The 26,379-nt window shown below is 52.0% G+C and overlaps 2 protein-coding genes across 6 annotated transcripts; one reads left to right on the top strand and one right to left on the bottom strand.

Annotated features, from left to right (window-relative positions):
• The first annotated feature begins 191 nt into the window (after positions 1–191).
• PALM3 (paralemmin 3) lies at positions 192–8,838 on the top strand. Of its 2 annotated transcripts, XM_067733555.1 has the most exons (8): positions 192–371; positions 2,977–3,025; positions 3,916–3,996; positions 4,516–4,658; positions 4,797–4,881; positions 6,548–6,593; positions 6,690–7,861; positions 7,925–8,838. In XM_067733555.1, exons 1-8 carry the CDS (start codon positions 331–333, stop codon positions 8,600–8,602), a joined length of 2,295 nt encoding a protein of 764 aa, XP_067589656.1. In that variant the 5' UTR covers positions 192–330; the 3' UTR covers positions 8,603–8,838. The 2 variants fall into 2 exon arrangements, with proteins under 2 accessions (XP_067589656.1, XP_067589655.1); XM_067733554.1 differs by having other exon boundaries at positions 6,690–8,838.
• Positions 5,334–26,325, bottom strand: IL27RA (interleukin 27 receptor subunit alpha). Of its 4 annotated transcripts, XR_010942428.1 has the most exons (15): positions 26,078–26,325; positions 25,548–25,665; positions 22,129–22,286; positions 21,889–22,046; positions 20,267–20,426; positions 19,888–19,961; positions 15,966–16,149; positions 15,682–15,870; positions 13,683–13,784; positions 13,450–13,608; positions 10,562–10,687; positions 10,098–10,191; positions 9,819–9,912; positions 5,675–5,789; positions 5,334–5,468 (listed from the first exon to the last, which is right to left on the bottom strand). XR_010942428.1 is itself a non-coding variant. In XM_067733556.1 (14 exons), the coding sequence occupies exons 1-14, from the start codon at positions 26,175–26,177 to the stop codon at positions 9,445–9,447; spliced, it is 1,971 nt and encodes a 656-aa protein (XP_067589657.1). In that variant the 5' UTR covers positions 26,178–26,322; the 3' UTR covers positions 8,989–9,444. The 4 variants fall into 4 exon arrangements, 3 of the variants coding, with proteins under 3 accessions (XP_067589657.1, XP_067589658.1, XP_067589659.1); XM_067733556.1 differs by lacking the exons at positions 5,334–5,468; positions 5,675–5,789 and adding an exon at positions 8,989–9,699 and having other exon boundaries at positions 26,078–26,322; XM_067733557.1 differs by lacking the exons at positions 5,334–5,468; positions 5,675–5,789; positions 13,450–13,608 and adding an exon at positions 8,989–9,699 and having other exon boundaries at positions 26,078–26,324.
• Positions 26,326–26,379: the final 54 nt, after the last annotated feature.

Here is a 26,379-nt window from a genome sequence, read left to right as displayed (position 1 = left end):
CCAAACGCCCGTCCACCCGCTAGACCACACATGTGAGAGTGTGTTTGCCAGGAGGCAGCTGAGTGCAGCAACGAGGCCACTGGCTGGTAAATAATTGATCAGGACAGCTGATAGTACCTCCCCAGAACTGCTCCGCCAGCCCCCGGCCCCCCTCGCCCCGGCCCATGCGTCTCCCGCCTCCTGGCCCAAACCAGCTGGACCAGCTCTCCCAGTGCCCGCCTGCAGCCCCCCCCCACTCCCGACAGCCAAGTCACAGCCTCCAGGGCACCTTTCGGCAAGCGGGTGGTGGGTCCTGGACTCAGGGACCAGAACGTGGGCTTCTGGGCAGAGATGGCCCTGCAAAGCCAGGTGTGGTCTCCGGCCACACCCATGTAAGTGTCTGGGGTCAGGGGGGCCAGTGGGCAGGGCCTGGGAGGGGCTCATGGAAGACACTGGCCTTTCCACGGAGCAGGGGAGGTGAGACCTCCAGCTAGCCTCTCCTAAGGGGGCCAGGGAGAGTGAAGGGCGGCCGGCAGCCAGCCCCCCAGGCTCTTCAATGCCCCCCTCCCCAGAAAGTCGGGTGGGAGGTGTGAACCCTCACCCCCTTCTTTTTTGGGGACTTTCCGCTGGCAGGCCCAAGCCCAAAGTCCAGCCTGGGGGGTGGGGCTATTACTTGGGTGAGGGGCAGGGAATGTCAAGGTCTCTGACTCCTATGTTTTGCCTCTAGAATCATCCCTCAGTGTCCAGGGTGGGAGGAAATGCTTGAGATCCAACAGGGAAAAGTTAACAGCTCCCAAACTGGGAAAGAGAATGGGAAAATGGAAATGATCACCTGCTTAATGAAATGACCACCGACTGTTCTTGGTGGGGCAAAAAGCCACCACCGTGAATGTTCTTCTTGCAGAGTTAGAGATAAGCAACATCTAACGAAATGTGCAGATTATTTTAATATTCGAGGTGTGAGGGCTTTTTAAAGTAAGAGGGTGGAGGGGCTCCAGAGGTTTGTAAAGAGTTCTGGAAAAGGGGCTCCCCCCAGGGACCCCAATTTGGTTCTTCACTCTTTTGGGTTCCCCGTTGCATTATTCACCAACTACAAACCTGGTTGCCTAGCAATGGGAATCTGATCCTCCCCCCAGCAAGGAAGAGGCAGGGAGATTACATCTTGGGGGTGGGAGAGCAGAGGGGGGACTTTAGCCTTCCCCCCAGGGGCAAACTTATTAACAGGGGGTCTGAGCTTCCTTTGGGATACCTTGGAAAGCATGACTTCAGCATCCTGCCCCAACTGGAATTGGGGACACCCCAGACAGATCTCTTGTCTCCTGGTCGTCAAGAGGAGGATGCCTAGACTTCCCTCTTCCCCACAGTGTTCCCAGTATTGGGGATCTGAGAGCCTTGAGTTCCAATCCTGACTCAGGGACATTAGACAAGTCTTTTTGCCACTTCTTGGGGCCTCAGTATTCTCATCCGTCAAATGGGGACAGTACTACTATTGATACTTACCTTCTAAGATGGTAGAGAGGGTTAAATAAGTTACTGTGAGTAAAGCATTTAACAGTGCCTGGCACCTGGTGTGCACTGGCTAATGGTTGGCTGATTTTCTTCTCAGTTGGAATGTCAACTCAGCAAAAAGTTGACTACAGTGTCTCAAGATCAGGGCAGGGAGGGGGAGGGGGAGGTGGCTGTGGGAGCCTAGCGAAAGCCCCATAGAGCACTTAGAGTGCTATAGATAGTAAGTGCTAAGTGTGAACTCACTATTATACCTTCATGGTGAGGCCAGAGAAGATCTGGGAGGCCCCACCAGAGTTTGGGCAATGAGGTTAGTTAGTGCTCAACTTAATAAATGTTTGAGGGCTTGCTCTGTGCCCACCCTGGGCTAAGAGTCAGGGCCAACAGGCAGACAGATATATCCTTCTAGTTATTGGCCTGTGAAACACCTGCACGTAGTCAGTGCTCAATGCATGTCTCTGATGAGAGGCCGATGTAATGATGACTGTCCCTGAAGTGCCCTGCAGTACCAGTCAGCCTCCAGCTTCCAGGGGGAGCCCAAATGGACTAGGGGTGGCCCTGGAGGCTGGGAATTGGGGATCCTGGGGTGCTCTGAGGAGGACAACAATGGGGGTAATCTCAGGTTAAACCTTAAACGGCGAGTCCCCCTCCCCCTCCTCCCAGTTCAGAGTCCGGCACTAGGCAGTGTGACCTGGTGACCCTTGCCCCCAGGGATGGTGGCTTGCAGGTGGAGGAGGCAACTCCGGAGTTACCATGGCAATGGCATGTGTCCATGGTGGGATGGACCCTTTTCTCCCCAGACTCCCTCACCCCCCAGCACTTAAGGGATGCTGTGTAGGAGCCAAGGTCCAGAAAGGACCTTGTTCGGGTTTGGTGGGATTCGAGAGTTTCTGGGAATGGTTATTATAATTAATCAAAAACATTATTAGTCGTGGGAATTATTTAAATTTTTTTATTTTTTTCTTTTTGGCTGAGGTACACGGCTTGTGGGATCTTAGTTCCCCGTCCAGGGATTGAACCTGGGCCCTCGGCAGTGAGAGCACGGAATCCTAACCACCGGACCGCCAGGGAATTCCCTAAAATTATTATTAATAATAAACTATGCTACTGTTTTTGGAGCACTATGTCCTAAGTTTTTTCCTGCATGGATACTTCCTTGCAAGGCCATCATCTCACCTCTGCAAGGTGAAGGTCAAGCTATCCTGGTCCATTTTACAGATGGGGAAACTGAGGCTCAGAGAGGTGTTGTCAAGCCTAGGAAGGGATTTAGCTCAGTCTGTCATGGTCTCTGCTCTCTCTCCCTCACAGAACCCCTGCCCTCTGCCCCGACCCCTCCCAGGTGCAAAGGGGAAATAGAGGAAAGTGCTGGGTTTTGGTTGGCTTCCCAGCAGCTCAGGGATCTTGGCTCAGAGAGGGGTATTCGAGAGGTGAGCCTGCTGAGGTGTGGGCCCCTGGGAGACCCCTTTGGCAGCCGCCTCCCTCTCCCTGCAGGCCCATGGCAGAGAGCTCCCTCTACCGGCAGCGGCTAGAGGTCATCGCGGTAAGTGAAGCCCTACCAGTGCGGTCAGCCTGGAGCCCTGGGCAACCCTAGCCTTGCCCCAAGCCCTTTCCTCTCCTCCCTCCTATCACAGGGAGCAGGCCTAGGGCTCTGAAGGTGCGGGAAGCACCCTCAGCTCCAGTCTTTCTCGGGGCGCCCCACCTAAATCCTCAGGCCCCTCCGCTCCCCAGTTCCTCTGATCACTGACACCCCTAGAATGGAGAGCTGCGAACTCCGCACTCTTGAAATCTATAGCAGCCGATGCTCCATTTTTGAACCCCAGTCTCCAAGATACCCCATGTCTGAACCCCATCTCTCAGACCCCCATATCTGAACCTCATCTCTCTAAACTCCCATATTTAAATCTCCATCTCTGTGGACCACATCTCTCTGAACCCCCCATCTCACTAACCCCCATTTCTCTGGACCCCTTCTCTACATCCTAGTCTCGCTGGATCTCCATGACTGCACCTCCATTTCCGACCCCCCCATCTCACTAGCCGCCTCCCTTTGATCTTCATATCTGGACCCCCATCTCTCTGAATCCCGTCCCTCTTAACTCCATATCTCAGACACCCCCTACCCCCGGATTCCCATTCCAAGGCCCTCCCACCCACAGACCCCAGGTCCGCGCGGGCGAGGCCTCTGCAGCATCCCGGGCGCGGCCGGCCCCGCCCCCGCCGGCCCCGCCCCCACCCGCTGCTGAGTCAGGGCCTCCGCAACCCCCTCCCGGCCCGGGGCCCAGGCTTGTGTTCCGCCCACGGCGCGGCTCGCAGTCCCGGGAGTCCCGGGAGCCCCCGGGAGCCCGGCGGAGGAGGGAGGGAGGAAGGGGGGAAGGCGGCCCCACCCGGCCTCACCCGGCCCGCGGGAAGCTCCTGGTCCTCTGTGCGCAGGAGAAGCGGCGGCTGCAGGAGGAGATCAGCGCCGCGCGCCGGGAGCTGGAGGAGGAGAAACTCCGTGTGGAGCGACTCAAGGTTGGGGGCGGGCAGGGGCGCCTGCTTAGCCCGGGCAATGAAGTGGGAGTGTCTGTGAGAGTCAGTTCTGGGAACCAAAGGAGGCTCTGTCTAAACATGGGGGGGCATTGGTTCCAGCTTTGGGGGTGGGCGTCCTCCCCAGCTTGGGAGAGTGGGTGGTTGTGATGGGGACATTTGTTCCACCTTTGGGAAGAGTGTGGGGACAATGGAGGTGTTTGTTCCTCTTTGGGGTAGGGAGGGGCTCATAGGGACATTGAGTTCACCTTTGGGGGTGTTTGTCCCATTCTGGAAAGGTTGGGGAGATCGATGGGTGTTTTTTTTCCAGCGTGGGAAAGCTATGGGTTGGTAACGGGGTGTCTGCCCCACCTGGCATCGTTGGGGCACGTATCCCAGCCTGAGGGAGAAATGTCTGTCCCATCTGGGTGGTCGTAGGGCAATAAGAAATCTGCCCAGGGTGGGACATCCAGAGGGGGGCGCTACATGAGATGGGGTAGTCCATGTGCCCCTTCCCATGCCCAGAGGAAGTCTCTCCGGGAACGCTGGCTAATGGACGGGGCAGCTGAAGAGCCGGAGCGGCCTCAGGACCCCGCCTCACAGGACCCCCAGTCACCTGAGGACCAGGCTCAGGCCCGCATCCGGAACCTGGAAGGCAGCTTGTTCACGTGAGTAGGGCCCCTGCCTGACAGCTTTGCCCCAGCCTGACTAGGCCAGGCCCCTCAGCCCACTCCAACTGACACTTCGGGTGGGGTTGGTCCATAAGCCCGAGGTCCAGGCTCCCAGCAGCCCCTTCTCTTCCCCAGACTCCAGTCCCAGCTGCAGCTGTTACAAAGTGCATCCACAGGTGCCCAGCACAAGCCCACAGGCAAGCCCACCTGGCGCCGACAGGTGAGGAGCTAGGGGAGCAGGCGGTGGGAGGAGGGGGTGTGGCAAGCAGAACCCAAAGCAGGACCTCTCCAAGCACAGTTTAGATTCTGGGTCCTCTGCTTTCCTTGCCCAAGCCTCAGTTTCCCCATCTCTAAAATGAGCATAACAACAGCACACACCTGGAAGAGGTGTGAGAGAGGGTTGGTGAGATCATAGCTTAGTACCTGGAACGGGCACAAGGGACCGTTTTGATATATGGTTGCCAATACGACCTGAATGAGGAAAGCAGTCAGCAAATGTGGGGAAGTGTTCATGGAATTCAGTCTCAAAGGTGGGAAAGGGTCATCGGGAGATGCTCGCATGATTTGGGGCATCTACGTGGCTTTTGGAGTTTTGGGGTTTGTTTTGGTAATGTCTCTATTAAGATACAACGCAGGCCATACAACATACAGGTTTTTGAAAACCAAGACAACTTCACATTAAAATCTGACTCTCCGTGTTTTCCTTGAAGTCCAAAGATCCAGTAATATTTGCACCTGGCCACGGTGATGTGTGGGTTTTCCACAGTCCCCACCTCTCCCTGATGCTTTACCTTGGCTCCCAGGTGCCTGTTTCAGGACGAAAGAGGAGAGGAGACCTTTAATTGGGATAGGAAGCACTTGTTGGGTTTTTAGTCTAAGCCGGGAATTCCCTGCTAGAGATGCGCGAGGCATGATTCCTGGCCCAAGAGAGCTCACGGTCCAGATGAGGAGATGGGGTGCAACGAGTCTGTGAGGGGGGAGCCCAGGATATAGGGGAAGCTCATAAGAAGTACCTGAGTGAGGTTGGGGGCTCAGGGACGGCTTCCTGGTGGCAGTGACATCTATGCTGAATCTGGAAGGGAATCAGGAATACAGGCAGAGGAAACAGCCTGGACAAAGGCCTAGAGGCTGGAAAGAGGAGGGTAGGATAGGAGATCTGTGGGGTTTGGCATAGGTGGCCTGCAGGGGTGTCCTCAGCTCCCCTCCCTTGGGCTCATCTTTCCCTTGATCCCTTCCTTCACTCCACTCTAGCCACCCTGACCCTCTGTTCTATTCCTTGAACTTGCCTAAATCACTGTAGCCCCAGGGCCTTTGCATTTGCTGTGCCCTCCGCCTGGAATGCCCTTTCCTACCTTTTGACTCAAGGCTGGCTCTTCTCACCTTTCAGGCCTTTGTTCAATGTCACCTCCTCCAAGAGGCCCTTCTGCATCTTATACCTAAAGGAGGCACCCCATCACCTCCCAGGCATTCCCCAGCCCCTTATCCTGCTTTTCTTTTCTTTTCTTTTTTTCCTATCATAGCCCTTCTCACTCCCTGAATTACAGATTTGTTTTATGTTTATTACCTGCTTCCTCCCACTGGAATGTAAGTTCCAATAGCAAAAGGCTTAAGTGTCCCTTAAGTAACCTCAGTAGCTGGCAGAGTAGGTCCCCAATACAGAGGGATTGGCTGCACGGCCACAGTGTTGATTGGGCACCTACTGTGTGCAACGCAATGGAGCAGAGGGAGATGAGACAGGTCAGGAAGGCTGAGGTACAACAGAGGGTTTGGTCCTGAAGGTAACGGGGAGCCATCGATGGTGTTTGAGCAGGGGAGGGGTACTGGCATGCAGGAGGCTGGAAGTGGAGATGTGGGCCGGCCTGACCTTGTTTCTTCCATCCCTGCAGGGTCACCGTCCTCTATCCCAGCCCACCGTGGAGGCAGGTCCTGCAGGTGGGTGTATTGAGGTCTGGGGGTCACAAGAGGAAGGACCTGAATCTCACTCTGTTGCCCCATCTCTCCTTTCCCCTTCTCCCCTCACGCCCCCAGACCAGACTGATCTAAACAAGAGCGCCTCCATACCAGCCGGACCAGTGGACCCCTCTAAGTCCAGAGACGAGTCTGTCGGGGTTCCGCCAGCCCCAAGGAGGATCCCTGGGGCAGCAGTGGCCTCCTCAGAAGCCAATGGCCCCTGCCCTGGATCCAGCCCCCCTCCGGAGCAGGCGCCGAGTCAGGGAGTGGCGGCGTCTGACGGGGGAGTGAATGAGGCCAAAGGGGAAGGCACGGTGAAGGTGGTCTGGGAGGGGCTGAGGGCCACGGAGGACTGTACCACGGGGCCCACAGGCCCAGAGCTGGAGGCTAAGGTGGAGGAGATGGTCATGGAGGCCATCGGGGACAGACAGGAAGCCGGACGCCTAGAGCTCCCTTCATGGGTCAGGGAGGACAGGGATATCGTGGAGGTAGTCTGGGAAGGGGTGGGAGGCACAGAGGGCAGCGACTCAGAGGCCATGGGGGAGGCGGGCAGAGGCCTGGAGGCTGCACAGACCAGCTCACTGAGGCTGCAGGAGGGACCGGGGGGAGCAGCTTCTGGAGAAGGGGAAGGTGCCCCCAGGGGCAGCGCTGATGGTGATGGGCAGGGGGGCTTTGGAGGAGAGGAGGGGTCCTTCATTTGGGTGGAGAGAGTGACCCTCAATGAGCAGTGGGAAGAGCTGGGGCTGGAGGGCTTGGAAGGGCCAAAGGCACTGGGAAGGGAGGGAAAGGATGAGAGTCCACTGGGGGCAGGCGGCAGAGGCGGGGAGGAAACGTGGGAGGCGGAGAGGAGGTGGGCAGAGGAATTAGCGGGGAAGAGAGGAAGTGAGGGAATGGCAGGCGCAGAGCCAGAAGGAGCAGAGATGTCACTGGCAGTGGAGAGGAAAGGAAGTGAGAAATCCTTGGAGCCGGAGAGGAGAGGAGTTGAGGAAAAGGTGGAGACAGAGATGGGAGGAGGTGACGAACCACTGTTGGCAGAAAGAAAAGAAGTTGAAGGACCTCTGAGGGCAGAGAGGGAAAGAGGGGAGGAGCCGTTGGGAGTACAGCAGAAAGGAGGTGAGGAAAAGTTAGAGGCAATTGAAGAACCATTGGTGACAGAAAGGAAAGAAGGTGAGGAATCACTGATGAGAGAGAGAATAGGAGGTGAGGAAGCATTGGAGGGAAAGGAAAAAAGAGACGAGGAGTCACTGAAGGTACAGAGAACGGGCGGTGAGCAGCTGTCGGAGGCAGAGAAAAAAGGAGATGAATCACTGAAGGTACAGAGAACGGGCGGTGAGCAGCCGTCGGAGGCAGAGACAAAAGGAGATGAGGAACCACTGAAGGTACAGAGAACGGGCGGTGAGCAGCCGTCGGAGGCAGAGACAAAAGGAGATGAGGAACCACTGAAGGTACAGAAAACGGGCGGTGAGCAGCCGTCGGAGGCAGAGACAAAAGGAGATGAGGAATCACAGAAGGCAGAGAGAATGGCAGGTGAAGAGCCATTGCAGACAGAGAAGACTCAAGGGGCCGAGGGAGATCTGAGTCCGGAAGAGCAGAGAGAGTCAGGAGGAGGAAAGGAGTGTCAGGCAGAGGAAGTGAGTGAGGAAGTGGCTCCCCTGGGGGCCAAGGAGGAGCCAAGGCCGGAGGAAGAAGGACAGCAGCCGCAGGAGAAGCAGGAAGGCTCCCCAGAAGCGGAAGCAGTGAAGCCCCAAACCTCTGATGAGGGCCAGGACCCCTCTGGGGATGCCACCCCCCTCCTGGCAGAGACCCCAGCTCAGGAGCAGCCTGCTGAGTGCCAGCCACTGCTTCAGGTGGAGGAGCCCAGGGCCAACCCCAGTGCCCAGGCGGTGCCCACCTACGCGCCTGCCCAGCAGCCGGAGCCATCTGCCCCTCCCGAGGGCGAAGAGGCGAGTGGCCCTAAGCAGAAGACGTGCCAGTGTTGTGCGGTTATGTGAGCCCACGCCCTCTACCCCACTCCCAGCTCCTCTCACAGCTACCTCGGCCTCTTGGCATCAGCAGATGGTCCCAGGCGCAGACAGGGCACCACGGGACTGGTGATGGCACCTGGGAGCCAGCTGGTCCACATGTCCATCTCCACCTGGGCTCCTGGACCCCTTGCACACTGCCTGTGACCCTGGCCCCTTTCTGTGACAAAGCCTTTATACTTGAAAATAAAATGTTGAGCATTTGGACAGTGTGAGTGTGTCTGTTGTTGGCACAGAGCCACCTCACCGTCTCCTGGTGGGAAGTGGAGGGCTTCACTCTGCTAGAATCAAAGATTATGAATCAGTGAGAGTGTAGATATGGCTGCTGTAACAAAAAGACCTCAAGCTACAGTAGCTATCAAAACAGAAAGAATTTATTTCTCTGGGCACTTCTGATCCAGGCAATCACTCAGGAACTCGGGTTCCTTTCCATTTCTTGCTCCGCCTTCACCTTGGGTGTGGCCAAAGCTGGATCACAGGGCACATCAATGCTCCAGCTCATGGGAAAGGGAAGGGAATGTGGAAGAGCCCCCACGCAGACCCACTGGAGGCACATGTCACTTCTGCTTATGTTCCACTCATAAGAACTCAGTCTGTGGCTGCACCCAGCTGCAAGGGAGGCTGGGAGTGTACCCAACTACAGTTCTGTTATAGCAGCAGGACAGATTTGGGAAGGCACCTGCCACTCTGGATTTTATATATTTTTCTTTGCTCCCTCATCCATCCGTATATTCCCTGTAGGACCAGGCCCTTTTCTGTAGGGGTCCTTCAATCTCAGCTCTTCCTTGGCTGGGTGTCCTCAAGCAAGTGACTCAGCTTCCTTGAGCCTCAGTGTCTTCATCTGTCAAATGAGCACCCCTCTCCCCTCCTGGGGTTGGTTCAGTCCGTAACCTGGAACCTGGGGTGTGGCCCAGAAAGCCCAACTCCTCGGGTGTGGGCAGGAAGTGTTTCTCATATCCAGAGTCCAGTGGGGCTGAGGCCTGGGGGGCCTCCATAATCGGTACCTGCTCTATCTCCTCCACTTCCAGGATGGGCAAGTCCCCAGGGGGCTGGGCCTGGGGCACCTCCTGGGAAGAGAAGAGGCTGAGATTCCTCCCCTCATACCCGCCAATTCTCACCTACTCCCCACTGTCTGAGGTTTCCCCAATCCCCCAAAGGGCCCTGATGAGCCCAGCTTTCTGCTCACCTTCATGTGGGGCAGGCTGAAACTACTGTTGGCAGGATCAGGAACCTTCTCCCAGACCCAGTGGGGTAGTACCTTGTGCCGCAGGTGGACGCACCTGGCAAGCAGGTAAGAGTCAGGGCAGGGAATCCAGGCGGCTAGACACCCATGCCCAGATCGTAGGGTCCAGGAACGTCACAGAGCCCTGAAGCATCATCCCCTTACCACATCTCTCCCCAAGCTCAGCTAATGTCCAGCTGTCCTCCCAACCTGGGCAGAGACCCATGTGTCTGACAGCCTCACCTTCCAGAGGTAGCTAAGCTCACGCCACAGCCCGTCAGGAGCAAACCCCATACGAGAAGGACAACTGGCAGAACTTTCCATTTCAGGGTGTTATCTGGAGGGAGGGGGGAGGGGCAGAAGAACATCTGGACACCAGGGAGGTGGGGAGGGGTCAGGTAAGGCTCATGGGTGGAGCTGGGAATAGGTCAGGGAGGTGGATAAAAGGGCAGGGCCTATGAATGGGTAGGGGCTAAGGGTGGGGGAAATCTTGGGGTGGGAGTGGGGCTTGTGAAAAGGTCAAGGTCAGGGATGGGGTGAAAGGGTCAGAGACACACATTGCTTGATAATCCACAGCAGTATTTAGCATCGTCAACATCCCGAAGTCTACATGTCCACCCCCTGAAGTTCAGTAATGATTACATAACGCCCTCCAATGCCCCTCTCTCCGGGACCCCTCCCATGGCAGTCCTGCCCCAGGCCCATACCTGGTAGGTGAAAGCGGAGGCTTGGACCCGGTGGGCCCTGTCCTGCGATGGTGGACGCGGTCACCCACAGCTCACAGGTACCCCAGTGAAGGTCGGGCAGGGTGATGGTCCGGGTGCTGCCACTCACTGAAGGACACACCCAGAGCGGTTGGGGAGGCAGTCAAGTCCCATCTCAGGACCTTTGCACGTGCCATGCTGTCTGCAACACTCTCCCCCAGATATCCACATGGCTCCTTCCTCATCTCCTTCAGCTCTTTGCTGCAAGGTCACCTTCTCAGTGAGGCCTTCCCTGACCGCCCCCGCCCCGCGAGTAAAATAGCGCCTGCTTCACCACTCATCTTCCTTGCTTTATTCTCTATCCACCACTTATCACCATCTGACACACTGCTTAGACCTTATTTACTTTGTCTATACCTTCATGTCCCCCATTAGAAAGTTAGCTCCACGAGGGCCATATTCCCAGCACCTGGATCAGCGCCTGCACATAAAAAGCACTCAAAAATGATATACAGGGGACTTAACCTGGTGGCACAGTGGTTTAGAATCCGCCTGCCAACGCAGGGGACACGGGTTCAAGCCCCGGTTCAAGCCCTGGTCCGGGAAGATCCCACATGCCGTGGAGCAACTAAGCCTGTGCGCCACAACTACTGAGCCTGCACGCCTAGAGCCCACGCTCCGCAACAAGAGAAGCCACCACAATGAGAAGCCCGTGCACCGCAACAAAGAGTAGCTCCCGCTCGCCGCAACTAGAGAAAGCCCGCGTGCAGCAACAAAGACCCAACGAAACCAAAAAAAAAAGATATACAGTTGACCTTTGAACAATGCAGAGGTTAGGGGTGCCGACCCTCCACTCTCTAAAAAATCTAAGTACAGTATAATTTATAGTCCACCCTCCTTATCTGTGGTTCCTCTGGATGCCCAGTTCCACATTTGCAGATTCAACCAAACGCAGATAGTACTGTACTATTTACTATTGAAAAAAGTCATGTATAACTGGACCTGCGCAGTTCGAACCTGCTGTTCAAGGGTCGACTGTATATTTGCATAAATAAAAGGATGCATGAGTATCATATCCCTCACCTGCACAGAATCCAGTGAAGGGAAATTCACCCCAGACGAGGGGAATACATTTGCATCTCCCGGAACTGTTTTTGTTTACTTTTTAACTGAATTGCCCTTTTTGGTTTTTAAGCCAAGAGAGGAAGCAGCTTTTTGGTTTGTTATAGGATTACAGGAGACATGAATACAGATCAAGATATACTGCCACAGAAAGGTGTCCAAGTGAAATCGGGTGAGAAAAAGAAAGTTGCAAAACATCACGTTCATGAGCTTCAGGGGCCTATAACATAGTCCTCTTTTAATTATAGGTACATGTACACATAAATATATATGATTTTTAACCTAAGGATATCTATATACTTGTGCAAGGTGCAATCATGGCAAAGTATCTATGTTAAAAAAAAGGCTTTATCGGTTAGAGACAAATGCTGAAGTACCAAATTATTTAGGGGTGAAATGATGCCAAAGGCTCTAGAAAAAAAAGGGGGGGGGATAAATTGAAACAAGATTGATAAAATGCAGAAAACCATTGAAACTGGATGGTGGGTACACAGGGATTTGTTATACTATTTTTCCAACTTTTTTTTTTTTTTTTTTGTGATATGCGGGCCTCACACTGTTGTGGCCTCTCCCGTTGCGGAGCACAGGCTCTGGACGCGCAGGCTCAGCGGCCATGGCTCACGGGCCCAGCCGCTCCGCGGCGTGTGGGATCTTCCCGGACCGGGGCCCGAACCCGTGTCCCCTGCATCGACAGGCGGACTCTCAACCACTGCGCCACCAGGGAAGCCCTTTTTCCAACTTTTGTTTGTGCTTGAAATTTTCTATAATAAAGAAGTTTAAAATTTTCAAAAAGCACAACTCCTATCTCTATGTTAACGTACACATGGCAAAATATGGAAGCTGCATTGTCCGTATCAGTGAAATGATGAGAATGACGATATACTTGAGTATACTTCAATGTGTCAGTTTTTAAAAAAAGAACAGATAACTTTGGTAATTAGAAAAAAAGGATATTTTTAATTTTTATTATTGTTCTGCTCTTTCTTTTTATTGTATCTATATGAGATGATGGATGTTAACTAAACTTATGGGAATCATTTCACAATATTCGTAAGCCAAACCGTTACACTGTATACCTTAAACTTACACGGTGATGCTGTCAATTACATCTCAATAAAACTGGAGTGGAAAGGGTAAAAAAGGTATTTTAAAAAGGAATTTGTGGGCTTCCCTGGTGGCGCAGTGGTTGAGAGTCCGCCTGCCGATGCAGGGGACACGGGTTCGGGCCCCGGTCCGGGAGGATCCCACATGCCGCGGAGCGGCTGGGCCCGTGAGCCGTGGCTGCTGAGCCTGCGCGTCCGGAGTCTGTGCTCCGCAACGGGAGAGGCCACAACAGTGAGAGGCCCGCATACCGCAAAAAAAAAAAAAAAAAAAAAAAATCATATGTAATCCTACAGTCCCTATTGACATTGTGGGGGAATTTCTTTTCATATTTGTGCCTCTGCTTCACTCAGTGCTGGGTTTATTTTACAAAAACGGAACCCCACAAAGTTTTACAATCCTTTTATCTTTTTCACTTAATAAGATATGACAGGCATCTTTCAATGTCAATAAATATAGATCGGAGTCTCCTTTTTTAATAGCCAAATGACAGTCTATTACGTTGATAGCCACCGGGGTTATTATCCACTAGGGAACCCATGATAGTGTGTGTTCTCCCAGGGGCTGAGAGGGAGCCAAAGGGGCCCATCTGGGGGTAAGGGGAGGGGTAGGCTGATGGGTGGGTCTTGTGGGGGCTGGGAACAGGGGCAGGCAGCAGTGGAGCTCACCATTCATGCAGACAGAAGGCCTGGTCCCACTCTGTGCACACAGGGTGTAGTGGGTGAGATGGCCCCGAAGTTGGTGCCTTGGGACCTCTCCCCACGCTACAGCAGGGGTCCCTGGGGGGCTATCCTGGAGTCGCCAAAGCACTGGCCCTGCCAGGGGTACTGGTGAGAGAAAGTCAGCGGGTCAAGTTCTGCCAGGGTTCCAGGACCCTCCATCCTCCAGCCCCACCACTTACCTAGTTCCTCTCTGAACTTCCAGACGGAGGGGGCAGGGGCCAAGCCCCAAGGAGAGACTGCTGTCACCGTGATTTGGTAGGGCACCCCTCCTTCGAAATCCCCTGAGTGGGGGAGGAGCAAAGACCAGTTAGAGTTGGCTCCCCTCCCCGACTCATTTCTTATTTTGTAGGAATCTTCATTTGTGTCCCCAGAAGGACACCTTGATATAAGAATTTGAATAAATGTAACTGATCTGGGAGGCAACCCCAGAAAACACCAATAGGGCAGTGGGGAAGTGAAGCAGGGAAGGAGAGTCACCCAGTAAATATGTGTTAGAGAACAAGTTCCCAACATGGCCAACCAAGGCTCAGTCCTGCTGGCGAACTCTGTGTGGCAGCAGAGAGCACGATCCTGAGCACCGTCCCACCCGAGGAGGGTGGGAGCTGGGGTATTTATCCATCAACCAACATCAGTCATTGGTAGAGGGCCGCCTCTGAGGGGCTTTGATTCCCCGGCACTTCCAGCTGTCCAGGCAGGCAAAATGCTTCAGATCAGAAAAAGCCCTCAGGCCAGGAATGCAGGTGCCAGAGGCTGGGAGATAGTCCAATGCTGGACTATGAGTGGGGCCCTGACACCGCTCATTACAGTAAGTAAGCCTCCTGAAATCCCTTCTCAAAACCTAATGCTGCCATATGGGCTTCCCCAACTGGGAATTTTCCAGAATTGGGGCTCCTCTTCTTTTGTCCATATATACTCTTGGGTCTTGGGACTCTGTGCTATATCTCTCGCTCAACACCTTCTCACACTCTCCCAAGTTCTTTACACCAAGGACAGACTCCCCAGTGTTAAATCCCCGCCTAGAACTTATTGCTAGACCTGAGACTTGAGTATCTGATAGTCCCATGGACAATGCCACTTGGATGAGCACATGAGGTGCGACATATCCAAACGGGTCCCCCAAATTCTGCTCTAAGACTCCCCAACAAGAATCTGCCTGCTTCTCTCCCTTCCTTGGTCCCCACCTGGTCCAGTTCCCACCATGTCCCACCTGGACATACACAGTCCCTTCTCCTGGGTCTCTTACCTCCAACCCTTGCCCTCCCAGTCTGTTCCTCCCACAGCAGCCAGGGGGCGCCTGTAAGCACCTGAGTCAGGACACACCCTTCCTCTGCACAGAACCCTCTGTGGCTCCCACCTGACTCAGAGCAAAAGCCAAAGTTCTCCCCATGACCCACAAGGCTTTGCACACTCTGCCCCATCACCTCCCTGCCCTCACCTCCTCCCACTTTCCCCCTTGCTCATTCCACTCCAGCCACACTGGCCTCCTCACTGCTGCTCTAACACATCAGGCACAATCCTGCCCCAGGGCCTTTGCACTGTTTGTTCCCTCTTGCTTTTCCCTTAGACATCCTCATGGCTCTCTGTCTCGCCTCCTTCAGGTCTTAGTTCAAATGGCACTTTCCCAGAGAGACCCTTCCTACCTTTTTTTTCTGACATAGCTATCCTCCCTCCTCTCCCTTACCCTGATTTACTTTGCCCCAATTACATTACAGATATACTTGTTTTTTGTTTCATTGGGTGCCTGCCCTACAAGATGAGGATGGAGATGTTGGTGGGGATGAGGGTGGGGATGCTGCTGAGAGGACAGTAGGGTGATGGTTCAGGGTTTAGCTTCAGGAGCCCGACTATGTCGTTCAAATCCTGGTTCTACCACATACTTGCTGTATGGCCTCAGGTGAGTTGCTTAACCTCTCTGGGCCTTTTTCTTTCTCTGTATGATAATAGCAGAAACCTACTTTATAAGGAAGTTTGTATGATTTAATGCTTATGGTAAATGCCAATACGCATCAGTGACCATCACTGTGTACCAGTGTCTAGAACATGGCCTGGCACACAGTAGGTAGTCAATGAATATTTCTTGCACGAATTAATGATACTTGAACACTCTCTTCTGCAAATCCAGCCATCAGTCCACTCTCCAACAGCTGAAATGGGAACCCAGGTGTCCTGGGGCCTCACCTGGCAACACAGCACTGAGGTTTCCAGGAGGAAGCCAGACCCAGTTGAGATCCTCCAGGGGGTCACCATCTCGAGCCCAGTCCACCACATGCTCCTGCAGCCCCCCGGACCCCTGTTGCCAAGTCACCAGCAGATCCGAGCTTACAGGGATGATGCTGACCACCACACCGCGAGGGGCAAAGCCTGGACCTAGAGGATAAGGAGGAGAAATCTCAGCTGTCCACTCGGGAAGTCCCCTCTTGCACCTCCAGGGCATTGCTCAGAGGAAGCTCACAGCCTCTTACCCAAGCAGGCCAAAGAGAGGTTGGTAGGAGGCTCCCAGCTTGTGGCGTTGATGGCGGACACCCCAGCCCACTCCGCTTGAGTGGGGATGGAGATGTTGCAACATGAGGTCTCCTCCTGGATCACCTCCTGATCTTTAATCTGGAACCAGACTCTGTAGCTCACCTGCACGCAGTGTCCCGAGGCCTGAGGGATGAGGGGAAGAAGTGGTTAATATCTCCCATTTATCAGGCACATACTGTGCTTCTCAGTGAGGTCACCTGACAAACCAGTCTGTGAAATGTTTTTGTTTCACTCTAAGATGAAGAAACCGAGTCTCAAGAGTGGCTCAGTGGCAGAGGTGGAATTAGAATACAGCTCCTGGGCCAGAACTAGGGTGAGGTGAGTGAGGCACTCACCTTGGCGGCAAAACAAGAGGATACCAAAAATCCAATCAAGATGAATTATATTTTAATGCAATATTTAAAAAATTTTTTTTTTATTTTTCAGTATAGTTGTAGTTGAAGTATAGTTGAATTACACTGTTGTGTTAATTACTGCTGTACAGCAAAGTGACTCAGTTATACATATGTGTACATTCTTTTTCATATTCTTTTCCATTATGGTTTATCCAGGGTATTGAATATAGTTCCCTGTGCTATACAGTAGGACCCTGTTGTACGCAATATTTTAATCAATCAAAATTAATGCAGGGGGCTTCCCTGGTGGCGCAGTGGTTGAGAGTCCGCCTGCCGATGCAGGGGACACGGGTTCGTGCCCCGGTCTGGGAAGATCCCACATGCCGCGGAGCGGCTGGGCCCGTGAGCCATGGCCGCTGAGCCTGCGGGTCCGGAGCCTGTGCTCCGCAATGGGAGAGGCCACAACAGTGAGAGGCCCAAGTACCACAAAAAAAAAAAAAAAAAAATTAATGCAGGGATTTCCCTGGCAGCCCAGTGGTTAAGTCTCTGCGCTTCCAATGCAGGGGGCATGGGTTTGATCCCTGGTCGGGGAACTAAGATCCCACGTGAGGCTCGGCGTGGTCAAAAAAAATTTTTTTTAATTAAAAAAAATTAATGCAAAAAAGAAAAACCATGACAAACAAATTATCAAGATTTTAACTAGGACTTCCCTGGTGGCACAGTGGTTAAGAATCCACCTGCCAATGCAGGGGACATGGGTTCAAGCCCTGGTCCGGGAAGATCCCACATGCCACGGAGCAACTAAGCCCGTGAGCCACAACTACTGAGCCTGCGTGCCACAACTACTGAAGCCCGCGCGCCTAGAGCCCATGCTCTGCAACAAGAGGAGCCACTGCAATGAGAAGCCCGCGCACCGCAACGAAGAGTAGTCCCTGCTCGCCGCAACTAGAGAAAGCCCGCGTGCAGCAACGAAGACCCAATGCAGCCAAAAATATAAGTAAAATAAATAAATAAATAAAAAAGATTTTAACTAACGACAGGCAGGATCTGACCATGCACTTATATGACCCTGTCTTCCCTCACCTTACCTTAGTCTGTCTTGTGCAGTTCTTAGGGACTGCAAAATTCCCACTGTTGTATAGAGGAGTAATTACGCATAGCAAAGAGGATAGTACCCTCCAGAGTGCTTTGGGGAAACTTGTGAGAATATTTGGTTGCCTCAATGATTGGTATTTGATGGGCAAGAGCCAGGGACACTACCCTCTCCTAGAAATAAAAAAATTGTCCCACGTCCCTTGTAACTTTTGAAGGTCATCCCAACTGGAAACTTCTGTAGATGAAAAACCCTGTCTAATAATTTTAACTGATCCTAGAACCAAACACATTTTGATGTATAAATACGAAAACTTCTGGGATCTGGTTTTAACATTCACTGAATTTTGAAATATTCAGAACATACGGGGACTTTCTAAGCACTTTTTATTATCTATTTCCAGCACAATCTGTGTTCTGATCAGAGAATTTTTCAATGTGCCCAGCATCACCTCATCCCTTTGAAGTCCTTGGAAACCAGCTCAATAGCCTAGCATGTGGATGATTTGGGTAAATGTCCTGTTGGCATATGGAAAGAATGCATGTTCTGATGTTTCCTATGTGAGTCCATTAGGTTGTTTGTTATGCATATGTTCAGATTCTCTGGATCTTGACTTGTTTTTCCATCTGCTTGTTATGAAATTACTTAGAGGGGTATGTTAAAATCTCCCACGACGGTTGTGGACTCTATGGAGTTCTCCTTGTAGTTCTATCGATTTTTTTTTTTTTTTTTTGCGGTATGCGGGCCTCTCCCGTTGCGGAGCACAGGCTCCGGACGCGCAGGCTCAGCGGCCATGGCTCACGGGCCCAGCCGCTCCGCGGCATATGGGATCCTCCCGGACCGGGGCGCGAACCCGCGTCCCCTGCATCGGCAGGCGGACTCCCAACCACTGCGCCACCAGGGAAGCCCCTCGATTTTTACTTTATGTATTTTAAAGCCACGTTATGAGGTACATACAGATTTACTATTCATATCATACTGGTGAACTGAATATTTTGCCATTATGTAGTAGCCTTATTTCCCCTTTATTTTCTACTGAATATTACAATACACTCTACACAGTATGCTATAATACAATACACTGTATTATACACATTTTAAAATATATGTATATATGGGTTATATTAGCTATGTATTTCATTTCAGTATAGTAAGGGGGCATTACAAAGTATGTGTTATAAAATAGAGGCACGAGGGACGTCCCTGGCAGTCCAGTGGTTAAGACTCTGCACTTCCAATGCAGGGGGCACAGGTTTGATCCCCGGTTGGGGAACTAAGATCCCACATGTCGTGCAGCATGGCCAAAAAAGTAAGAAAAAAAATGAATTAAAAAAAAAATAAAAGAGGCACTGAAACTGTGAATTAAGGTTTGAAAGCCAGAGAACCTCAGCTCTGCCACATAGCTGTTGTTTGGTTTGGGGTAGCCTCTCTATGTCTCATTTTCTCATCTGTAAAGTTAGTGAATGTAAATAAGTGTTGGAGGCGAGGACCTGGCACATAATAAGAGCTCTGTAAGTATTATGCATGGTTAAAGTTAGTGATATTAGATTGTGTGGCCCAAGAAAGTATGAGCCCTGTTGTTTTGTCTCTTGCCATATTTACTGTGAGCCAGGGCCTTGCAATGTCTGGAACACGGTAGGTGCTCAGCAGATTTGCATCAGTGAGGACTGTTTCACTCTTGTCTGTCATCTCACAATGCCCTTTAATACTAGCATCAAAGTCCTTAGCATATTCTGCTGTATTTTGTGGAGCTGAGCCTAGTCTTGCTTCTAAATCTTTGCACCTGGTGTCCCCCCGACTGGAACACTTGTACCCATCTTCATGTCTCAGCTCAGATCTCCTAGATTCAGCCAACATTGGTGGAGTCTTTCTCTGCACCCAGCACTATGCCAGGACCTCTCTGAGCATCCCCTCCTTGAAGCCCTGAAGCAACCTCAAGAGGGCAGCATAGTAACCTTCGTCTTGTTTACATCATTGTTTTGGGGGGGTTTTTTGGTTTGGCTTGTTTTTTTGTTTTCTTGGTTGGTTTGTTTTTTTTTGCCCCACTGCTCAGCAGGATTTTCATTCCCAACCAGGCACCGAACCCAGGCTCTCGGCAGAGAAAGCCCAGAGTCCTAACCACAGGACCACCAGGGAACTCCCTACAACATTGTTTTTTGGTTTTTTAATATTTATTTATTTTATTTATTTGGCTGTGTTGGGTCTTAGTTGCAGCATGCAGGATCTTCGTTGTGGCATGAGGAATCTTTTAGTTGCAGCATGTGGGATCTTTAGCTGCAGCATGTGGGATCTAGTTCCCCGACCAGGGATCAAACCCGGGCCCCCTGCATTGGGAGTACGGAGCCTTAGCCACTGGACCACCAGGGAAGTCCTCTACGTCACTGTTATTTGGGGTTTCCTGACACGTGCAGAGACATGGTCCTCACAACTCACCTTCCACAGAAGCAGGGGTTCCTGTCCGCCTGGTGCCCCACAGATGTTCCCTGATATCCACACATCTTTTGGAGCTGGAAAGGATGAAAAAAGGAGAGACCATGTGACTAAGTTCTAGCCAATGAGATATGAGATGAAAGATACGTGCAACTCTGGGGTTGTGCTCTTAAAGTGCAAGGGCAGGCTCCCCGACTCCTGGGGTCCCACTGCGCTGGAGTTGTCTTCAATTTTTTTTTTGCTGTGTGAGCTTAGGAAAGTTGCTTAACCTCTCTGAGGTTCAGCTTTCCCAACTATAAAATATGACAAATAAGAATGGCATGATTGGCCAGACTTCCAGGAGAGGGGCTGAGGGTGTAGGGGTAAGCCCAGAGATCCTCACCAGAGGGTGGTGTCTGGAAGGACAGAATGGGGCTCCACTCGCTCCACAGATCCTCTTCTTCCTCCACGTGACAGCGGCCAGATACCTCATAGCCAGTGGCTAGCTCCAGGTCCTGGATATCAACAGGGGTCAGGGGTATGGATTTCACTTCAGGTTCCAGCTGGGGGAGAGACAGGGGAGAATGATGAGGCTGAAGATTGAATTGAAAGTACCTGGCCTTATATGTCAATAGCATGACCAATACTGTCCTGCTTTGCCTGGGATCAAGTAGGTTCCTAGGACACAGGGCTTTTGGTTTTAAAATTGGGACAATCCCTGGAAAAAAGAGACAAGTTGATTATCCTCTGTGCCAGGTATAGCAGTAGGTGGTAAATTCTATTATTAATATTCTTCTCATTTTACAGATGAGGAAAACTGAGGCCAAGAGCGGGGAAGTGACATACCCAAGGTCACATAGCTGGTGAGTTCTGGAGCTGAGATTCATACCCAGGCAGTTAGATTGCAAAGTCTGCATCTGAGCATTGCTCTGAATTGCATGAATATTCATAGTGACAACAACTCTGCTCTATATTGTAGTGTTTTGCATGAAAAGCTGTAACTGAAACAGTGGGTTATCCCCAATATCCATTCTCCCCTTCTTCCTTTGGAAATAGAACCCTTGAGTATCTGTCAGGAACGTGTGTCAAGAATAAAGACTACATTTCCCAGTCTCCCTTGCAATCAGGTGAGACCATGTGACTAAGTTCTGGCCAATGAGATATGAGATGAAAAAATACTTGCAACTTTGGTGCTGTGCTCTTAAAGTGCATGGGCAGGCTCCCCAACTCCTGGGGTCCCATTGCACTGGAGTTGTCTTCCATTTTTTTTGCTGTGTGAACTTGGGAAAGTTGTTTAACCTCTCTGAGGTTCAGCTTCCCCAACTATAAAATAGAGATCTTAAAAGCATCTACTATATAGGGAGGTTGGTACTCATCAAGATTGCTTAGCTTGGGCCCTGACGTGTGGCAGGTGCTCAGAAATGTGAGCTGCTTTTATTACTTTTGAGCGTTTACTGAAAACCAGGCTCTGTTCATCACCTGTAAAATGGGTAGGCATAAAACACATCTACCTCAAAGAGTTCTTGTAAGGATTCAATAGACAGCACACAGTAGATGCTAAGTGTCTGCTGTTAACCTCTTATTTTAAGGTTAAGGTAAAGCTATTTGAGGATTTTTATTCATTCACAAAAACGTTAGAGGAAGTTTACCGAGTTTCTCAGAAATTCCAAGTGGAAGGAATTCCCTGGAGGTCCAGTGGTTAGGACTCCTTGCTTTCACTACCGAGGGCCCGGGTTCAATCCCTGGTCGAGGAACTAAGATCCCGCAAGCACAACCTCGCGGCGTGGCCAAAAAAAAAAAAAAAAAATTCCAAGTGGAATTTGGATTGGGACTGCATGGAATTTATAGATTATCTTGGGGGAACATTTTTTAACTGAACGAGATGCATGTACAGGCCTTCTGTGAGGAATGTGGACAGACTCCAGGGCCAGCTGAGGAATGAGCTCTGAGCTAGGTGTCTGATTTGGGAATGATGTCCCGGGCCCCGCCCAGAGTAGGGTGGGGAAAAGGGTCCCTGACACTCACCAGCATCCAGGCCATCTCCTGGCACCTTCGGTAGTAGAACTGGCAGACCAAGACCTTATGGGGTGGCCACATAGGAGGGGCCCATTGGACAGTGGCCTCTAGGGGGTCATCCTCTGAGAAGTCCACATCAGGGTACAGTTGGGGGGCATCCGGCTTCACTGAGGAAGGGGAGGTGCATTGAGCCAGGGCCTCCAAGACCACCCACCCCACACATAGCAAACCCCCACTCCCGCCCGTTACTTCGGGTTTCGAGGTTCACGAAGACTGGGGGCCAGAGAGGTTGGCCTGCCCTGGCCACCCAGACAAGGAGTTCGTCAGACGTGGTGAGCTGTTCCCGTGGAATGGTCACCCGGCTCTGCCCAGTGGGCACTGCCACTGTCCAGGTTTTGTTGGAATGGCTGTGAGGAGAGATGCGAGAATCGGGGCAGCATACGGTGGGCGGGGCCCAGAGCCGTAATGATAACATATTTTCTGCCTGGGTTCAAATCCCAGTTCTCCTGCTTCAGAGCTGTGTGACCTTGAGCAAGCAACTTAACTTCTCTGTGCCTCAGTTTCCTCATCTACAAAACGAGGGTGATAAAATTGCCTCCTGAGGGACTTCCCTGGTGGTCCAGTGGTTCAGACTCGGTGCTCCCAATGACCACGGTTCGATCCCTGGCTAGGGAACTAGATCCCGCATGTCCCAACGAGCGTGCCGCAACTAAGACCTGGCACAGCCAAATAAATAAATGTCTTTTTTTAAAAGTGCTTGCTGAAAGGGCTGAATGGGGAGGGGAACAATGAGATGAGAAATGGACCGCATTTAGAACAGCAAGTGTCAGGGACACGATACATGTTACATGAGCATTGGTTATTTTGTTTACTGAGCACCTATTACGTATACGCACATTGACTTCTACGCAACTGTTCACTCAGCAAATATATACTTCTGTTGTAGAAGCTGGGAATAGGCCTACGACCAAAGCAGGCAAGGATCCACTATCCGGAGCTGGTGTTCCAGTGGGGGAGGCAAATGAGAAACTCATAAATATATAACTGATGGTGGTATAAGCGATACAGAGAACAATAAAGCAGGGTGAGAGGGATTCAGTGTGATGATAAGATGAAGAGTGACAGTGCTATTTTAGGAAAGGTGGTCAGGAAAGCTCTCTGATGAGACATTTGAATAAAGGCCTGAAGGATGCGGTGTGGAACAACGCAATACCTCGGGAAGAGCATTTTAGGAAGAGGGAGCAGCTGGTGCAAAGGTCCTGTGGCCAAACTGTGCCTGGTGTTTTACGAAGAACAGTGAGGAGGAGGCTTGTCCTCTGGGGTAGAGTGAGTGAGCGAGCAAGTGGGAGGAGGTGAGGGCAGGGAGGTGACAGGCAGATTATACAGGGCCTGATGGGCTGCAGGAAGGATTTCGGCTTTTACCCTGAGTGAGGTGGGAGCCCTGGAGGGCTGTGAGCTGGGGAGGGACATGCCCTGATTCAGAAGTTCACAGGTGCGGGACTTCCCTGGTGGTCCAGTGGTTAAGAATCCGCCTGCCGATGCAGGGGACAGGGGTTCCAGGCCTGGTCCGTTAAGATCCCACATGCCCCGCAGAGCAACTAAGCCCGCGAGCCACAAATACTGAGCCTGTGTGCCACAACTACTGAATACTGCGCGCCTAGAGCCTGTGCTCCGCAACAAGAGAAGCCACTGCGATGAGAAGCCCACGCACCGCAAAGAAGAGTAGCCCCCAATCGCCACAACTAGAGAAAGCCGGTGCACAGCAATGAAGACCCAACGCAGCCAAAAATAAAATAAAAAAAAATAAAATAAAGACTCCGTGCTCCCAATTCAGGGGGCCCGGGTTCGATCCCTGGTCAGGGAACTAGATCCCGCATGCCGCAACGAAGATCCCACATGCTGCAACTAAAACCCAGAACAGCCAAATAAAGAAAGAAAGAAATATTAAAAAAAAAATAAAACCGAAGTTCACAGGTGTCCTCTGGATGCTGTGGTGGAGAACAGACTGTGGGGCTAAGGGTGGAAACCGAATCCAGGGAGGAGGTGACCGCACGTTCCAGGCCAGCGATGATGGAACTGGACTATGGTGGGTGCTGAGGAAGTGAGGAGTGCCAGATTCTGCATAATGTAGAAGGCAGAGCCGGCAAGGCCTGCTGTGGGTGACAGAGAGAGAGAGAGGAGTTGAGGACATCCCGAAGGGTTGGATTTCAAAGGTTCAAATCAAGGCCTTCAGAAAAAAACAACAAAAACACATGTGTTATGTTATGTTGCTGGTAGGAACATAAAACGGCGTAGCTGTTGCAGAAAACAGTTAGGTGGTTCCTCAAAAAGTTAAACACAGAACTGCCATATGCCCCAGCCATCTTACTCCTAGGCATATACCCCAAAGAACTGAAAACAGGACTCAAAAACGTGTACACATTATGTTCAAAGCAGTGCTAGTCACGATCGCCCAATTGCAATTGCCCAACGGTGGAAACAACCCAAATGTCCATCAACAGATGAGTGGATGAACGTAGTATATCCATACAGTGGAATATTGTTCAGCCACAAAAAGGAACGAAGTTCTGATTCGCTACGACATAAATGAACCTGAGAAACATGCTAAGTGAAAGAAGCCAGATACAAAAGACCACATGCCAGATACAAAAGACCACATATGATCCCATTTATGTGAAATGTCCAGAACAGGCAAACTCAGAGACAGAAAGTAGATTAGTAGTTGCCAGGGAATGGGAAGTGACCGCTGTTGGGGATGGAACTTCGTTTTGGGGTGATGGACATGTTTCGGAACTAGATAGAGGCACTGGTTGCACAACATTGTGAATGTACTCAATGCCACTGAACCGTTCACTGGCAAATGGTTAATTTCATGTTATGTGAATTTCACCTCGTTAAAAAAAAAGGGGAAGACCTTCTCTTACTCCCTCATCCTCTACCAATTTAAAATCCTAGCCCCCGCCCCTCTTCTGGACATGGGTGGTGGTGATGGTTGCACAACGTGACTGTACTTAATTCCACTGAACTGTACACTTAAAAAAGGCTGAGAAAAAAAGTGGTAAATTTTATGTGTATTTTACCATCGTTAAAAAAAAAAAAAGACCAGCCTCCCATCCCAGTTCCCATCTTCAAATGTTCCTTTCCCTCTCCTCTCACTTAGCCAAATTTGAAATGAATTTGTGTTTCCAGGTGTGATTCATTGTGAAGCAACATCAGTCACCCCCTCAGAATGTGGGCTCCACAAGGCTTTCTGTGTCTCCTTCACTGCTGCATCCCTGGCACCAGACCAAATGATCTTTTCATATGCTCAGAGAGGTTAAGCTATTTGCCTAAGGTCACACAGCAATAAAAACAGCTTCTAATCATTAAGCATTTTCTTTCCCAAGTGCCTAACTCATTGAATTCTCAGAACCAGCCTTGAGAGGCAGGTTCCATTATTATCACTACTTGATAGAAGAAGAAACAGAGGCTCAGAGAGGGAAAGTGACTGGTCCAGGGTAACACAGCAAGGAAATGAGGGAACCTGGAAGTGAAGGGCTTGAGAGTGGGGCAGGGCTGGGGGGTGCGGGTGGGCAGGACTAATGGGTCCTCTCAACCTGAGAAGTCTAGAACCTGAGTGGTCACTCTTCCAAAGCCTCTGTTTCCCCAAATCACTCCATTGTACTCACTACTTCTGGCTCTGGAGGTACAGCGTGGAAGGGGCTCCCAGGTCCCCAAGAGGCTCCCATGAGCAGTTCAAGTCGCCCAAGGGTCCAAATCCATAGCACTGCAATGGCCCAGGGCTGCCTGGAGAGGGAGGAGGGAGGGTCCGAGGGAAGGGGGTCAATTCCCCCAGCCGCCCTCACACCCCAGAACTTGAACTCCCCCTACCCCTTACGGAAGTGATCAGCAGGAAGGGGGCGTTGGGCACCGCTCCCCAGGCTTCGGGCATAACTCCTCCCCTCCCTCTACCAGCTACATCCTGTTACCACCCGAAGAGCCCTTTCCCCTACCCCCGCCCAACCCCGGACCCTGGCTCCCACCTCGCTGCCGCCCATTCCCCAACTCCTCTCATCGCCCGGTCCCTGTCCCGGGGGGGAGCAGAGTGGCATCCGGACCTTTGTCATTCATTCCAAAAAATTGCGGTTCACCCTGGAGGATGTGCGTTTCCGCGGAGCGCGGCGGCAGAGCGCCGACACGAGTTCGCTCCGTAACTCACCCTGGGGCCGAGTCCTGCAGAACAGCAGCATCAACAGAGGCAGCAAAACCAGCTTCGGCCGCCGCCGCGGCGGGAAGGGAGCGGCCTGGGTTCCCCGCATGGCGTCCCCGCGCCCCCAGTCCGGCCCGGCCCTGCCAGGCCCAGCGCTGCAGCGCCGCCCGCTTGTCTCTCGGGGTCCAGCGCCCGAACAGCAAAGAGAAGCGGAACCGCCCCTCCCAGCCGCCTCCGCACCTTGCGCTTCGGCTCCCCGCCCCTCCGCTGCACCGGAAAGTCCCTCGCGGGGGCTGAGGAGGGGTAGTAGG

This window comes from Pseudorca crassidens, chromosome 3 (assembly GCF_039906515.1).
Source record: "Pseudorca crassidens isolate mPseCra1 chromosome 3, mPseCra1.hap1, whole genome shotgun sequence".
In the NCBI taxonomy this organism is placed as follows: Eukaryota; Metazoa; Chordata; class Mammalia; order Artiodactyla; family Delphinidae; genus Pseudorca; species Pseudorca crassidens.
Note: the sequence above shows the minus strand (reverse complement) of the source record. Positions and strands in the feature narration are given on the sequence as shown.